Raw genomic sequence first — 17,920 nt, forward strand, 5'->3', positions numbered from 1 at the left:
CAATGTGGACCCCAGCTAAGTGACGCCATTAATGCAAATGGCAAGAGTAACTTACACAATTTATATTTAAAATGAACTGCTTTTCACTACACAGTCATCAGGTACATCTTGGTAAAATGTGGTTGGAGCTGTTATGTCAGCTTTCTCACTTACTTCAAAAAGTGTGATATGTTCTCCATCTGTTATATGATCCCAAGTTAAATAGCTACACTTAGGATGTGTTCTTACTTAGGGCAGTGCTTTTATGAAGGTGTGCCATAAAGGCATCCAGGTGCCAGCAACCTGGCCACCTGGTGTCCATTAAATATGCTTGGAGGTGATGACATTTCAAGTGTCATAATATATCTTAAAGCAGCTAATTGCATTAAATTCTAAAGTAACTGTATGTTTTGAACTGTACCCCCAGGTGCCTTGGAATTAGCTAACTGATTAAGCAAACACAAAATTTTATCATCATGTAGACTATAAAATGGTTTACCTGCTCAGAAAAACCAAATAAGTAAACTGATTTTATTTATGAACATGCAAAAATATAAGTGGACTTTTCAGCTTCTGTTGGTCATCAGTAAAGTCTCATTAATCTCATTGGATTAATTCTAAAGAACAAGAATATATACATTTTTTCTTTACTGTTTTCATAATCCTTCAATCAAATTTATGGACAGTAATCAAAATGAGCCAGCACTGTCTAGGTTAGTATATTTAGGGTTAGTAGGAAGCATACATAAAGAGCCATGCTGATTACTGAATGACTTCAACTGGGAAAGGGAGTAAAAACGTTAGATGACAAAATCAGAATCCAAAAAATAACAGGCTGGAAGGATAGGAATGTAATAAAGATGACATTGAACATGAATGAATGAGAAGTCTTAGACTTGATCTGAAACATCAACCTCCCACATACAGAACAGGGAGACCGGATGCGACTATAAGCCTCGTGTAAGGCTAACACATTATGGTGCTAACAATAAGCCAATATGATTTGAAAGTGCATTAATATTCTCCTCACAAGGAAGAAAGCTTTATCCTTCTCTGCTGGTCAGGGTACACCTAGAATATTGCATTTATTTTGAGCACCAGCTTTAACAAGACATATTGACAACTGCTGTGTGTCCACAGGAGTATGAAGGGGTCATGGGAGCCCTGTCACATGACAAACCACCAAAAAAATGGGAAATATTCAAATCGAAAAACAGAAGACACACAAATGGCCAGTAGCCATTTTCAATACCTGAAGCATTGTCATATGAGAAATGGATTAGAACTGTCCTGGGTAGTTCCAGAGGTAACAACTAAGACCAATAAACAGAAAAATGTGGGGCACATCATTTCAGCATAATTTAAGGAACTTCCTGTGCCTTTATTAATAGTTAAGGGGCTCAGGAAGTAATGTGTTCAGAACTGGAGGTGTCTGGACAGAGGCCATTTGACCACATAGCTGGAGTTTTTGCAGTGGGAATTTGGTTTCTGGATAGAAATAGGGTGGAATAGGTAATATTTAAGGTCCATTCCAGTCCCTGTAATTCTTTGAATCCATGAATGATCATTGTCTTGGAAAAGTATATATGTTACCTATCTTTTTTGGGGAAAAGAAGAGATAACACCATTAGAAATCTAATACATTTATTTAACTCTATCTGAGCATAATAAATAAAATGAGAACTTATAATTTTCACGGTACCTTATTTGTAATTAAATAAGTTTTTCTCTTAAAACTGTCAGTCATCTGTCAACCTCAGACTCAGCATGAAATTTGAAATGATTTGGGGTGCATTTTCAAAAACACAAACCTAAAGTTGAGAAAGTAAGCAATTGTAAACATAAACAAACTTGTGTTAACCCTACTTTTATTTATTTATTTTTACCAGAGTCAAAAAACCCTGAGGGGTTTTTGTTCATAAGACAGAGAAAACACAGCTGGTACTGTGGCAAGCGTTCAGGGCATCAGACATTTGGTGGCACTGTTGAAAATACAATTCATTAGCTGATAAAGCTGTTTAGTGAATAACATACAGCAAGTTTGTAGGATATTATAATTTAAAAGATGTTTTCATATACTTTGGGTCAGAGTTCTGTATTGAGTACCTGATGTTCTTATTAAAAGAACAAGCTTTTAGAATCGAGTACATAAATTGTGGACATTTTTGCTAGGAGACACGCTACTAGTCTATTAATTCTGGTGCTTGATGAAAGAATGTGTCTTTGTGTTCTAAACTTTAAAACGCCATATGACAAGACAGCACCTGCCACCCCAAACCACAGTGTGTCTACATTATTAAACACCATTTGTGATGCTGCTGGAAGAAATTCAAGGACCAGAAAGCCAGAAGCAGAAGTCCACATTTTAGAAATTATCTTACTGCTTTTCTGCTTGGAACACCATTATGTCTACAGCAAAGGCAATGGCACGGGGGATAAAAGATCTCACTGTTCTGGGAAACCTTCCGCTCAAATGTGGTAATGTTAATGCTGATTTTCTCCAGACATTGGCATCATAAATCTGCCTCATCTCATCCTCAGATTCCAATATTAATATGAGGTTGTCACAAATAGACATTTGTAAAAGTCAGCAGAGCATGGCTTAGAAGCTCATATGTTAACCGTACCTTCGACAGAGTTGGTTGTGACTCTAGTAAGTGTCACACCAAGAAAAACTCTGTTTCAAGGTCACAATCTGAGTCCCTCTTTCTAGCCTGAAATAGGATGAATGTATGCTGCTGGTCACAAAGGGAGACTAGATGAGACAGGCTGGAAAACTAGCTCGAGTCACCAGGCTAATTAATAAGGGATTCTTATGATATTGGAAAACACAGGGCATGCCACGCAAACTATGTGGCATTCAGAGGTTTAGTAGAGTAACCACAAAACTTCTAGAAAGTTCTAGAAGGAATCAGGGGCACCACTGCCGTGAATTTAACTTTTATCCCAATGGTGTCAACTGTCAGCTTTGATGAACTCTTCCCATGGAATGAGCTCATCTTAGCCACACTCAGGAAAATGTCCTGTGGCAGTTGACTCAAATGGCCCTGCAATGTTTTAGGTAGCATCTCTCTATTAATCTTTGGTGACAACAAAAGTTTTGAATTTCTTATGCAAGATACTATTGGGCATAATGAAATTATATGAAGCTTTTCTTCCCTCCTACTTTGTGCACAGTTAAGGCTGGATGGAATGGGGAGGAGGTTGAAGGGAGACAGGTAAGCAGAGGAAAAATAGGTCAACTTTGCCTCTCGCCACCCCTTCATTATTCATTCAACTACAGATGCTTTTTCCCTTCTCTCTGCTCCACAGACAGCCAGCACCATGAGCCAATGCCGCCCCCTCACCGCCTCCTGCTCCCATCAGGCCAACCAAGTGGATAAGCCCAGGGAAACAGAAGGAAGATCTTTTAGGACAAGCTGTGTTCACTATTTAGAAATAGCATTGAATGTGCAAATTGTTTTCTCAATAGATGCAGAGATGGAAACGTTCATTGTTAAAGTACTGCCCCATAGCTCATCGTAGTATTAAATATTTGGTAGTGTTGAGCTTTCTAATGTAGTTGTTACCCTGTTTGCTTTCATGGGTCCTGGGTCAAAATACACCAAATATACAAGGAATCACCAGGCGTAGGCTTTTATTTCCGTCTTGCCTCAGATCTACTATATAATATTTAACATATTGATAACCTGCTGAGTACTTATCTTTATCTCAAAGTGGAATTAACAAACCCACTCTTTAACCTTTCTCCAAGGATGTGGTAAGGCTGAATATTTGTTTTCAGAATATTTCATAAAAACCAATTGAAGAGAAAAATGTTTCTATGTTAAAAATAGAAAAATATTCCAGGAGATCAGAATATTTGAGGACTATTTGCAAATATTGCAAATATTGCAAAAAAAAATACGTGGAAGAGTGAGGTGAGATGCCTAAAAATTTGCCAAATCCAAATAGTGAGCTAAAGAATGCTAACTTTGAATAAAAGGAATACAAAATCCATGTACTATCCAAATTGGCAATGATTAGCCTCACGCAGTTAATATAATTTATTGGTTAATAGGGTAGGAGGGAGAAGTAGTCTGAATTGAATGAGAACCTCCCTTCCTGAGTGTTAACATCAGGTCTTCCCTGGTAGTGGGTACAGTTACCTGCTGGGGTTCTGGGCTGGGCACAGCACCTGGAGACTTGGGCACTCTGACCAAGTGTCCTTATTCTGTTTCTGTTCCTGTCCAGAGCTCTCAACATGGCGGCTCCTCTACTTCACTTGCATCCACCAAAGTCTGCAGCTCGATGGACGAGAATGACGGACCAGGAGAAGGTGGTGAGCTTGGGACTTGGTGTCTGAGGAGAAGGCTCAGCTTGGACAAGGGGCAGAGGATCGGTTGGCTAAATTTACTCCAGGAAACTGTAACTTCTCAAGAAGAATGAAATGGACAAACCTGAAGCAGCTCATAAGAGTCAATAAATAGCAAAGGGATAGGCTTGACTATGGCTGCCTCCAGGGATCATATCTACTCCATGGGAAAGGAAAGAGGAAATCAGCCTAATTTAACAATGTTTCACATCCTCTAAGGGGATAAGTATCCTAAGAAGGCCAGCTATTGCCCACTTGGAAAATAAAAGAGAGTAATTGCTGCCTTTGTTTTTCCAAACTCCGTTCACTTTTAGTGTACTCCCTTGATCGACTGTTATAGCCTTGCAGATGTACGCTAACTTAAGTGAACTCAATATGTGAAAATATGGCTTTATAAAAAGAATTAATTGATGACAATTGCAAAAATATTCTTTGTACTTTGAACTAATTCACTTTAGAATTTCTCTGTGATGTGGTTAAATGACCTGGATTCCAGAGCTGACTTTTCCAACTCACTTGATTGTTTTGGGTTAGCCTCTTCAACACTCCACATCTTAGTTTCTCTTCTGTAAAACAGAGATTGTAATACACGCCTGTTTCTTCCCTGGGATAACTCCAGGCTCGAATCTATTATGGAAAGGTATTTAGAAAAGTATAAATCTGGTATGATCAAACCACTTTTAAAGAATCAGCTCCCCTTATTTGTTTTAAATGACATGGTTTAATTTTCTTAGCCCAAAGACTAACAGGTACATTTTATCAATAGTCAGGGAGAGAAAAAAATCCAAGCCATGTGCTGTAGGTGGGTGCCTTGGTGATGGACCCACGGGCGGGAAGGATGGAAATACCTTCTTCTATTTCCCACCCATCAGCTAAAGATGGTTACTTTTATTATCCATGTAGTAAAGAGCCTTAAAACCATGTCACCTGAGAGATGCTTTGTAAATTCGAGTACTTTGCAGTGGATTTGAAACTTCTCCAACCATCTCTTCAAATTCCCGTGGAGTAGACAAAATCCCCCAGGCTGAGTCTTTCAAACAGAGACAACATTATTGGCTTCTTTGGGGGCGAGAAACCAGGTAGGGGGCGTTTAATTGGCTCCAGCTCTTACTTTATCCTGGAAACCACTGCGATAGCTTCTAGTGGATAGAAGTCACTTACAAAGAGGTGAAGAGGGTGTAGAAAAGCCAAGAGCAGAAGTAGCACATGCCTGACGTCGGTACAATGCTCTACAGAACCTCCACCCACCCTCGCATCCAGAGTGGTGCCGACTGAACACTATCACAAAACCAGAATAAGGGCCCAAAAGCAGATGTCTGAAGATTTTGAGTTTCCATTTGTTGTTCCCCAACAATCCAGATTAAACGAGAGAATACAAAACTCACCAAGAAAGCCCATTCACCACCTGAGGTTTTAATTTTATTTTGAGAAGAAATGTTGAGTCTCGGTTTATGGTTAAAGGTCAGAATAAGAGCACATTTAGAAAGCACGCTAGGCTTCCATCGGCATTTCGTATTCAGGTTGCCTGAGGGAGAGCTAGGATTTATAACTCTAAAGCATGTAAATTTTAAAGCCCTGCTATAAAAGGCTTTTTACACCCCTAAGATGTTAAAGGTTATCCAGTATATTTATGTGACCTAAGTGTGGCTTATTTAGTTTTATGGCCTTAGATATTTAAAGCATTATTAGGCATTTGTAAAATATTTCAAAATACATTTTAAGAGGGAAAATGCGTTGTGTTAGTGGCACTAACATAATTGAAACTACAAAACTGTTCTGTTCACAGACATAATAGATATTGCAATTTTAATTCAACATCTGCTACGCAGGTTGCTGGTGAGAACTGAGTCTAAAATCTGCTCATTTATACTGTGAGGGGTGCCAATCAGGGCTTAGTTCATATGGAATTTTACGGAGATCTCCATTTCAGGATGTAGTAAAGCTAAGTGTGCAAACAGCAGGCTTTTTTCATGCTTTGTACAATGTCTGGCAGCCCAGAGTCCCTTACAAACTGCATTTTCCTCTTGAGCCATACTTAGAAATGTCACTTCTCTGTACACAGCAGGTATTCAGTCAATGCTATTGATCAAATTGGCATGAAATAAAAAGATCAAAACTTCCTCCACAGACTCTCCACTGCAGCAGAAAGCATAAGTTGCTCTTACATAGGTGGGAGTGGACCCCATCCGTTTTGCGTTTCCTTTTAGTTTATCATTTGTCTTAGTAAAAACTGTTGAGTATACAGTGTCAGCCTGGTGGTGGTGGGGATGGGGGGGGGGCGCTAGCCTCGCTGTCCAGAAAATGACATATTGATTCTGAATCAGTTCCAGTCTATTAGATGATACTTCTCTAAACGTCTCCTTTGTGCAACATCTCTGTTCCCTTTTCTACCAATAAAAACATACTAATGATTCTTTCAGAAGTGTCGGAGGAAGGCTTCCAGATTCCAGCCACAATAACAGAACGATATAAAGTCGGAAGGACAATAGGAGATGGGAATTTCGCTGTTGTCAAGGAATGCATAGAAAGGTGAGGAGGAGATCATTTGCATCCAACTTTAAAGGAAACATTTGGCATTATGTTTGCCGAGATTGTGTCTTTATTTGCAGTCTATGGCACATATGGAATTGGTTAATGTCTCAACTCCAGATGTAAAAAAAATTTAAAAGAAAGCAAAGCCCATCTAACAACACATTTGAAAAATGTAGTGATTCCTGGGGACAATCTATAAATTAAGGACTTTGATTTTTCTTTTTAATGTACTCAGCAAAACTTTGCCAGATCTCTCAGGTAAGTCCTTTCATTTTTTAAAAAAATACATACATACATATGAGTACATTGAGTAGTTTTTTCTACACTTTTTTTGAGACATTTTGTAGAGTTCAGACATTCTTGGATAGAGTATATATATCTAAAAATGTACTACCATAAAATTAAATACAATAACCTTGAAGAGCTTTAAAATGCGTATCTGCTGATCCCAACACAAATGGTGTTTAATGCATGAAAATATTTTATAATGAATAAGATGGGTACTCTTATGAGCCGAAGGGAAGGGTTTGGAGTGAAAGTTCTATCCATGGGAATTCAATGCCTAACCAAGGACAACTGGTGGCTACCAGATGGAGAAGTGACAACTAATAAAACTAAAGCTCCAATTAAGGTGGCCTCAAACCCTAAGCCCAGCATTAGATTTGGAATTCGTTTCTTGAGCAGTTGCTTGCCTTAAGGGAACCTGTTCAGCCAGCAGCTTCTCCTCAGAGCTGGGTGAGCAGGACATTAAAAAGTCAGGGGGAGCGTGCCTCATTCCCAGAGGGAGTGAGTCTGCTGGCTTCCTGGCGGCTGGCCTGGGTGTCCACACTTCCCTGTTACTGTTTTTGGCCCCCACTGGGGCTGGGTGCCCAACTAGTTCCTCAACACTGTGTGAGAATAATGCTCCTATGCTCTACACCCCTCTCCGAGAGGACGCCTGGGACTAGGAGCTTTAGCTTACAAGGTGCAAAACGTGTGCTCCTTCCAAGGACTTTGATTTAGAAGCACAGTAGAGCTCGAGTCTACACAGGGCCTCATGCACCATGAGGGTCCTAGTTTGGCCAGTGCCCACTGATTTGCTCCGAGAACCCTTTGCCACTCTTTGGAAAACACTTCCCTTCCTAAAGGAATGAGGCCTGCATTAAGCTGCACTCCAGTACTGCATCTCCAGCTTTACTGCCCCAACATATCAACTGGGCCAAGATCTCCCCAACAGTGACAGCGCACACCACAGCAGCCATTCTTTGTGAGGGACGACTTGAGCATTAATAGGGAGCCTGAAAAATCCCTTAATTGCTACTGTGAGGTTACTTTTTCTCCTCTCGTGCCCTCATTTTCCCACCCTCAGTACAGAGCTTGACCATTCATTGTTTCTGCCAAATAAAGACAATGGCCCATTACTTTCCTGGGCCACACATCTCTCCAAACAGGAGCAACCATTGTTTGCTGAGCATAAACTGTATATAAGGCCCTTAACTTATGATATTTCATTTAATTATCATAATGACCTCACAATATCAGTACTATTTCCATTTTATACAAAGAATGTCTGGAGAACTTAAATGCCCAATGTCATTCAGCTAGTAAGTACTTAGCAAGGCATACACCCGACCCCAGCTCCAAAACCCATGCTTTTGACCACTCTGTTTCACTGCCTCCAACAAGGAGTCTCCCACAACAATATGGCTTAGCTGAGCCAGTCACACACCCTATATTTGTCCCTGGGCAAAGAAGACAGAAATTAAATTGGGAAAGCCATTCCTAAGGTAATGGATGGAAGTGTATTTATATAATTTTATATTTAATGTATGCTTTTACTGATTGTAAATCTGACTGATAGTAACTTTAATTTCCACTGTCGCGGAAAATCCCATTTTAAACAGATTGCCATACCCTTCCATTGTGGGGTATCTGGTTATTTGCCAGTGTTCACCATCTGTCGAGTCTGGCGTTGTGGACATGTGCTGTTTGTCCTAGCTAGTACATGGATCAGGATGGCATCTTAGTTCAACAGTACTGGTCTTCCTGCAATAGGAATTTCTCATTTCTCCATCCAGAATTAATTTATTTCTTTCTAGTTTGGATTGTGTTTATTTTGCATAAGTTCACATCTTGGGCCTCGCTGTATGAACCTTTGGAGTCTAAATACCAGATTGCTCCAAAAATTGTTAGTATTCCTTTCCTGCTGAACGAGGACATATGGCATGTGCCCTCTCTCCCCAGAGGTATCATGAAACATTCTTTTAATATTTTCCAGAGGTCCAAGAAAACAAAAGCAAGCTAAGAATATTGTGAATGGCACACATTGCTGGCGGGTACATTCTGCCATATTTTGAAGGATGAATATTTATTAACAAGAGCAAGTATGTCCCTGCACTGTTAATAATATGCTGTCACAGGGAAGATTTTCCTGCAACAATGGGTGTAATAACAGTGTTGCACTGGCCTTTCCTTCCATGGACCTATGCCAGCATAGCCTTTGATAGTGGCTGCCAGGTCCACTTAGATTTCTGCCTGTCCTCCAGTAGCAGTTTCTCCAAATGGCCTCAGGAGCCCCTAGGATTTGCTAATGAAAGGTGGTAGACTGAGACGGGCTCCATTTTGAAGCTGTTATCTGGAGGCCCTAGAGAAAAGTCAAAGAACAGAAAAGCACTAACAAGAGGCCAGAGAATGGGCGGAGGGCTGGAGATGAGGTGGCCTCACATCTGGCTTTCCTGGCCCTGTATGGACTAATTACCACACCAGCGAAGGGTAGAGTGATGCGGTCAGGGGCAGTGGTGGTGTCTCAGGTGGCTCTTGGCCATCCTCCCCACCTGAATTGCTTGCATTTTTCAGTAATGTAAGCATCAGAACTGTACTAAAATCCTAGCTCTCATTATTCCCTCTCTTACCCCTCCTCCACCTATAAGCCTGAAGGGTGGCATAGCAAATCTACTAGCTCTAGCAATGCACGTAGGCAGCCTCACCCGAATGACCTGAGATGTCAGTGTCACCAAAATGGGTTGCATCCACCTAGAAAAGTCTTCCAATTCTCAAAGACCTCAAGAACTACATACCTATAGTTTGAAGGCATTTCCTTCTGAAGTGGGGTAGGGAGGATGAGTCAGGATGAAGCAGCTAAGATAGCCCTCTGCTAGCTGATAGTGTTCTCCCTTCTTTTCTTCCTGAGGATGCTCTGGCACCTGATAGCCTAGGACCCACATATAAATTCAAAATAAAACTCCACTCCGGGATGTAGGCAAGACACTGTGCGGTGCCTCAGTCCTCTGTTCTCGGCAGTTACCCCCTTACGGAGGAGGCTGACGAGTAGCTTTATTATGATTACCTCGGAAACAAAGTGTGCCATTCAGTAGCCTTCTTGGCTGATGGGTCTCCCTGTCCCTGTCCTAACTGCCACCATCCTCTGGAGTTTCCACAACTAGACTAACATATTTGGAGCTCCCGTCAGTTCGTGCCTGTGCTGGGCATCTCCGGGGCTATAGGACACAGTCCCTCTTCAGGAGATCCTGCCCATGAACAAAGGATTGCCATGAAATTCAATAAATGCTGTGGTGGAGGAATAATTAAGAAGCTGTTCTTCCTTTTCCACATAATCTTTTTAAAAAACCTTCAAAACATAGCAAACAATAACAAAAAGTACCTGAGTCCACGGCAACCCCACCTCTGTCAGCCCATTCCCCTTTCCATTCGATGTCCTCAGGGGTGGAGGGGGGTGGAGGGGAAGACTGGCAGGATTGAGAATCACTAAATTAAACAAGGCAGCTTTCTCCAAGCCAGTTTTAGCACAAACATTAAAAATTAGATTTAGTTCAAGTTTGGACACTTTCTCTCTAGTAAATCAGGTTTTAACGTTGGGTCAAACTAAATAGGAAGAAGACCTTACGAACTGAGTTCCCACAGACCAGGAGGAAAACAAAGTTTGTTCTGTGGCGGCGGCTGCTTTTGCTATGGCATTCGAGGGTTCCGTAGTCCTGTAAAAGGTCAAGCATATACTCTCAGGGACAAGCAAGCAAATGACCTCTATTTTTAGCAGCAACCCAGGTGTCTAATATTCTTCTCAATACACTTAACTATAGACTCCCTGGGGACAAGGACCAGGTGTCATTCACTGCTGTAGCCACCGGAGCACCATGCTTGTAACTGCTTACTGAATAATTACATAGGCATCGCGGTCTTCTTTAGGGTATGTAGGAAGACAAATACTTTATTTAAAGTTTTATTTCTTGCCAAGTGTTTTCACTTACCAACTTAAAGCAAGCAGTTAAATTTTTATTCTATGGTATATACTTGGTCCTAACACCTGTTTTTAGGCTCATTTTCCAGACTTAACTACTTTCCTATAAACATGTACTTCCAGTAATAAGGATTTTATTGTGACTTTATAGTTCTGCCCTCAAGGACTCAAGAAAGAAAATTTGCAGTGTTAATTTTGGTGGTCTCCTATGGGACTTATTGTCTGATATAAAATATGGGTAAATTTAATTGGGTGTTTAATACTATTATGTAAGATTCTGTGCTGTGAACCCACAAGGTTCTTTTTCCTATTAAGCCCCAGGGCCACTGCAGTGCAGGCTTGCATTTTCCCCCATGGCTGTAGGCTCAGGACAAAACCCCGAGCACTTGGCTGGGACCCACTTGCTCCCTGGGAAGCCTGCTCCTTGTCTGACTGGCTGTGGAGAAGATTCAGCCTTCCTGGGTCCCATACCAGCCCTTTGCTTTGAGCACTTTAACGTTACTCTTTCCAGGTAAATGGAGGATTAGATGGCAAACATGGGGTATCATAAAGCTAAGAAACCTCCCACTTTTCACCAGCACCTTCCCAACCATTCATCCCTTTTATGGAGGCACCCAGTGGAAGAGCGGCTCCATCCTGCCTCTCTGGCCTTCCTGGGACTGCTGTTGGCTTTCATCACAGCCATCAGTCCACTTGTCCAGACCCGCCTGCCGTCAACTGAAGCTTTTAAACCAGATAGGAAATTGCTTATGGATTCAAATCTCAGATTTGCTTTATCATAATTTTTTAGTGATTCCTGAAAAGCAGAATCAAGAAATACTGTAGCTTTTAATTTTCCTCTTGATTAAGTATTATCAAATTTGCAAAGTCTCATAAGTCTCCTAAGAGGAGGGTCTTAAAGGGCCCTGTGATTCTTCTGTAATGGGAGGAATCCCTTTGTATGTGAGTAACCATTTTCACACTTATTTGCCCTTACATTTTAAATTTCCAGTGATAAATCTCTCGTCTTCTCTCACTGAAATGCTATTTCTCCACCCCTGCCCCCACGGCCTTGCTGATGGTCTGGTGTTAATGTGGGGGTCGTTGAGCCCCAAGCCCTGCATTTAGCCAGCTCATGCCTTCCCCCATCATGGCCTCTCTGCTCAGCCATCGGCCTGAAGAATCAACAAAGATTGAATCAACAAAGGGGATCCTTGGGCCTCTCAGTCCATTTCTGCATGAGGCTGAAGCAATTTGGGTTCATCTGGACACCCCCACATCTCAGCGGGAGAGCTACCCTGAGGCAGAAGGGTTTACTTTCTCCCATCTGATCCAAAAAAGCCCTCTAGTGGAGAAAATAGGCTTCAAAGTGATTATTTAATTCTGGTTTTATCCACCAGATATAATTACAACCATTTGGTCAATATTTATTGTTTTCTGCAAGCTGGCATTATGCAGGGGCCTGGAAGCTTAGTGGGAGAAGCATTTTTAGAAGCAAATGACAGGATTGATTTCTAAAATGCCCTTGAAACACGTTGTTAATATCTGGCCTCTTAATCTGTTTATAGGCAAACACTCTCTTGCTCCAACCTTATAACTAGGAACCCCCACTTTGATTCTCCATTCTGAAGATTTTAAAACCTTATTTAAAAATGTTGTTCTTTATCAGCCTCACTCCCACTGCATTCATTTACATCTCTAAAAGTGGCTTTTATCTATAGGTAAAAGGCTAGGCTGCCTTGGTTTTCCACCAGAAATGAAATGGCATTGCTTGTGAGGTCATGGTTTATTATGATTATTAAGTATACATTGTGTTCTTCGACAAAAAATGTGTGGCGTTTGGTACTACAGTATCTTAGAGATGTTAACACAAGTTAGGAAGCTATTTAAAGGCAGCAAAATGACAAAACCCTCCCGCCCACACCCATCACAGAGCAGGGACAGTGTTGGTTGGACTATAGGTGAAGGAAGCAGAGATCTCAAGAACTCAGAGTCCCAATTTTAGCACTGCCACGTGGCGTTGGGGAAGCACATTGAGTTTAATTGTCACCTCCATTTAATTTCTGTGAAATGAGACAGCGATTAACGGCCCAAGAGGTCACAGAAAGCTCAGATAATGGTTATCTCCCTTTCTACACCTTGAATGTGTTATCCGTGAGTCATTCAGGTGACTGCCTAGGTTTGCCCACTGAACCCAAGTCTAAAGACTGAACTGCTTCTGTCGAGTTTTCGGTGTGACCAACAAACCATTCAGAAAACGGCCGCAGCTACACTTCATGGATAGAGACCCTCATGAGAAACTGGGAAGAGGAAGGGCAGAAACTCACATCTGGTTGGCATCCTGATCCCATCACTTCAGAAGGCAGGGCAGGGCTACCTGGCAGGAGGAGTTAGCAAGGCACTAGCAATAGTGGTGGTTTTGTGACAAGTATGGCCACATTAACAGCTCATGATATGTCTGTGCGGGCATATTTGTTGTCCTTACACTTAACCCCTAAAAGTTTACGTATCTTTGAAAAAAAAAAAGAGTCATTCACAAAATATTTATACCATGATGCAAGATCTATGGGATAAGAAATTAAGCCTTGACAAGATGATTCAATAGATCTGAAATTAAGTGTATGTTTTAAAAAAAATCTTTCTCTTTGCAGGTCGACTGCTAGGGAGTATGCCCTGAAAATTATCAAGAAAAGCAAATGTCGAGGCAAAGTATGTATAAGGTTTATTCTTAATGAAAATACAGTATTCAGGGGGTAGAAACACAGAGTTCAGCTCCCAAATAAACATACGTGCACCCCAATTGTTGTATTTTGATGGACTAGAATGTTATATACTAGTTAGGATATAACATTATTCTATGCATAGTCCTGGAATAAAAGTTAGCTGGAATGATTGGATGTTGTTGTTTTTTTCTTACCTTGGTTTGCTTGTTTATTTCCTTTTTCCATTACTTTTGTGATCTACGTTCATTCCATCCTTCTACATGAACTTATAATTACAGTGATAGATTCTGGAATTACCAGCATCATCTAAGGACCTTCATGTTGTGGCAATTCTAGGCTATCTGAATACCAGAACCTAAGATGCATTCATATATTTTGCCAAAATACACACCCCTTGATCTTCATATAGTATAGTTTTACTCATTTGAGTGAGCTCCTCCTGTTTCTGGATGTTTATGTTAATTAAAGTTGCTTCTTTATTGGTCAGGAGCATATGATCCAGAACGAGGTGTCTATCTTAAGGAGAGTGAAGCACCCCAATATTGTCCTTCTGATTGAAGAGATGGATGTGCCAACTGAATTGTATCTGGTCATGGAATTGGTAAAGGTGCGTATTTTAGAAAAAGAAATTAACCTGTATAAGGCAGCACACTCTTTTCTATAATACAACTCTTTATTTCCTCCCACCAATATCCAGTCTCTCATTTCTATGCATTGCCATCATGGTTAAGAGTATTAATACTAGAATTACACCACAAGATTTCAGTCCCAGCTTTGACCTAAATAGCTCCCTGATCTCAGGTATATCTCTGTGCTTCGGTTCCATATTGTGTAAGATGAGAATAATAATAGTACCCACCTAGGGGTGTTATTGTGGGAATAAGAGGGAAGGCTGCCACAAGTTTGTGTGACACAGAAAGTACTAGATTCCAATACGATCATTGTGGTTATTATAGTAATAGAAATTGTTCATTTTTCCATGAACTACATCCAAAGGTATCACCCATGCCTATAAAAACAAGCTTTAAGCTTTTAGTCACCCATGTAATAGAAAAGTAGCACAGTTCTAACAATAATGTGAATAGTCTACCACCTTTCAGTGAATGCTGCCATCTCATCCTGTCACATAAAATTACATTTTTATTCTATTAAAGTCATAGAATATAAAAATGGCCAAATGTTGATAATAGTTGCATGTAGGTGAAAGATAACTTACCTATTCCCTCTACTTTCATATTTGAAATTTTCAGTAATTAGAAGTTTTAAAACATTGAATATTTAATTTTCATGAAGTTATTTTTTTTCTAGCCTTTTGCATTGTGTTAATCTAACTGATTGTCTAAGTAATTTCTACTTTAGTTGTGAAGGGTTGTAAATTAGTTGCACCACCTTGTGCATCAGCTGTGTGCACCGTCAGTGATAGCCTAGACGCCCACACCAAGCTGGTGGCAGAAATCAGCACTGTGGCATGTGGGGCTTCCTTTGATAAAGATTTAAGACAAAGAAAGCATTTAAGGAACTAATCTGTTACTATGGGATGGAGGAGGGGGCCACAAAAATGTATACAAATGGACACTTTGGTCAACATTGCTCAAGCAGTAGTTCACCGTAATCAGAAGTGTCTGGACACTGATGGTAACCACTTTGAGCATCTCTCGTAATTGCAAAATTCAAAAGTGACGTATTCATCTTTTGTTATCAGCATATATTGAGTATTACAATTTTAATAGTTTTTTTTCTTTCTTAAAATGGGTATACATGTTTTTGGCACCCTCCGTATATAGAAAAATGTTCATTCTAGGACCTTTTTAACTTTCATCATTTAGAGTTGCTTTACTTCAGATCTGTTGTTTTTTTTTTTGACTTAGTGATTATTTATATTCATAGATGAAGCTTAGTTTTTTGTACTTCAGGTTAGGGTTTGTTTTACTCAGAGAGGTTGTTCATAGTAACACAAGGTTATTGTCATATTTCAGGCTGAGGGTGATAGAAATGTTAAACGGTTATTCCAACAAGGAAAGGTTGATTTCATTTAGTTAGAAGATTTTTGTATTGGTACTTTATTACTAAATGAAGTTTGGTAAGGATTAACATTATAAATTCCACATTCTCTAGCACCAAGGGTGTTGTTTTTATAATGACGTTAATTTAGAGACCAAAAGCTTCAAAACATAACCATTGCCCCTCTGTGTGCTGTTAAAAATTGATTGGCTACCTGTCATTGGCTGATTTTTGGAGAGCAAAGACTAAATTAAATTTAAAGATGATAAATAAAAGAGGCAAAGTCTCAAGAGTTAAGAACACGTTTTGTGGGACATCTGAGTCAGATTGTCAGTCACATTTAGCCCAGTGACTAGAGCTAAGTATAATTAGGAGGCCCTCATGTTACTTAACAGACTTCACGAATGTTCTCTAGGTGACCACGATAGCCTAATAAGGCCCAGAGAGTGTCTAGCTCAGCTTTGGGACTCCTCAATTGTGCCACTATTATATTCTTCAATTTAGCCTGACCCAGGACTGCTGTGAGGCCAGGTCTGGAAGTGAAGGCCAATCCCAGGCTTGACCCAAAAGGTTCCCGTAACGCTCCCCCTGAGAAATGTCACTGGGGCCGTGCTTCTTAAACCCTAAGGGCCCAGGAGTGTGCCAAACAGTGCCGGAAGGTATAGGATAAACAAGTATTTCCTTCATTCTGGAAAACAGTGAAGTAACAGTTATTAAAGTGAATTTCCATAATTATTAAGAAGAGGACTTTAGACTTTTGCCTACAGAAGTGTGCACATGCAAGCTGCTTATGTGCACAGAGGAAGGCAGGCCCTGTAGCCAGACCCTAAGAGATCAACAGAAGTTGGAACAAGGAAGGGAGGTGGAGGAGACATTCCAGGAAAAGAGCTCTAGTGAGGACAGGTTTAGAGTGCAGAGTGATTTCGTCTTGTTTTGGTGACCAGGGGAGACATATCCTACCTGGCGCATGAAGGTCTAGATAGTGGCAAGGGATGACGTTAAACAAGTTAGAAGGAAGGTTGGGGGCAGAACGTGGACAGCCATGCAAAAGGAATGCTGATTTCTTGAAGAGAGAAAGAAAATCTGCATCAGCATGTCGTGTGGGAAGGTGACAGACAGTGCAGAGGATGCTTTGGATACCGAGCCCATGGAAGGAAGCCGTGCAGGTTGTCAGGCCACATGACAACAATCCAGGGATGAAGGGACAGGAGCTGTCACTTAGAAGGTGGAGTAGGGTCGCCCAGAGGATGCGATGAAGCCTGCCTTAAAGGAAGGACTAGTTGGATGTGTTGACTGTTTTGCTGAGGTTGAAGAAGAAATGAGATTATAGGATGCCTGGAGCCTAGATTACTAGGACAAGGGTACGTTCTTTGCAGGACCATTATCTACAGCCCCCCATAGGTCCTTCTGCACTGGGGTGCCATTCACGGAGACCACAGTGAAAATCCCGCCCCCTGGAGTGGCACAGAAACAACCTGCAAACCCGCTTATAACAGCTTTGCTTTTAAAAGAAACAGGAAGTTGAGAAAGTGTACATTTTGGGAAAAAGTGTATGTATTTCAACAGTTTGGGAACTGCTGAGGCTGAATGGACAGCGGGAGCAGCCTCCCTAGTGGAGATTGTACAGGGAAGGCTGGGCCACACAGTGAGATTTGAAAACTGTCTGCTAAAACTACAATTGAAATATTCTGCATTTGCTTTTTAAAAAGAAAAATTAAGTCCCAACCCCACCAAGTAACAGAGGAACACGATTGGCTACTGTGTTCAGCTGTTTGGTGAATCACATGCAGGAATGATGCCCACAGTGTTAGTAAATCAGACCCAAGTTCTCTGATCAGGTTCAGATAAATGGAGCTAGAATTGGAGCCTAAAATCATTGTTTTGGCAAATAACAATAAGTTAGCAGGGAAAAAGGGAAACAGACGTTCAGATGAATAATGGTCCTAGAAAACTTTCTTTGAAATATCTCCACCCGCCTCCCTCTCATTCTCTCTCATCTTTGGACTGACAGTTTTTGATTCTTTTCTCTGTTCCTCACAAAGAAACACAGTATTGAAAAAGAAAATACAACACCCACTCCAAGAGAGCTAAATCTAGAGAATGACGGGAAGTGTGTGT

The 17,920-nt window shown here is 40.8% G+C and overlaps 1 protein-coding gene across 6 annotated transcripts in view; it reads left to right on the top strand.

The window, feature by feature from the left end:
- Positions 1-17,920, top strand: part of DCLK1 (doublecortin like kinase 1) — a 329,829-nt gene that overhangs the window by 261,169 nt on the left and 50,740 nt on the right. For 4 of the 6 annotated variants that reach the window (XM_019653178.1, XM_019653176.1, XM_019653180.1 and 1 more), the window contains 4 exons: positions 4,213-4,297; positions 6,754-6,862; positions 13,730-13,787; positions 14,289-14,408. In XM_019653178.1, coding sequence (XP_019508723.1) covers positions 4,213-4,297; positions 6,754-6,862; positions 13,730-13,787; positions 14,289-14,408 — 372 coding nt within the window. Of the gene's footprint in view, positions 1-4,212; positions 4,301-6,753; positions 6,863-13,729; positions 13,788-14,288; positions 14,409-17,920 lie in introns of all 6 variants that reach the window. The other 2 variants (XM_019653177.1, XM_019653175.1) reach the window with 1 other exon arrangement.

The sequence above is a fragment of the Hipposideros armiger genome, unplaced genomic scaffold, assembly GCF_001890085.2.
Source record: "Hipposideros armiger isolate ML-2016 unplaced genomic scaffold, ASM189008v1 scaffold_198, whole genome shotgun sequence".
NCBI lineage: Eukaryota > Metazoa > Chordata > Mammalia > Chiroptera > Hipposideridae > Hipposideros > Hipposideros armiger.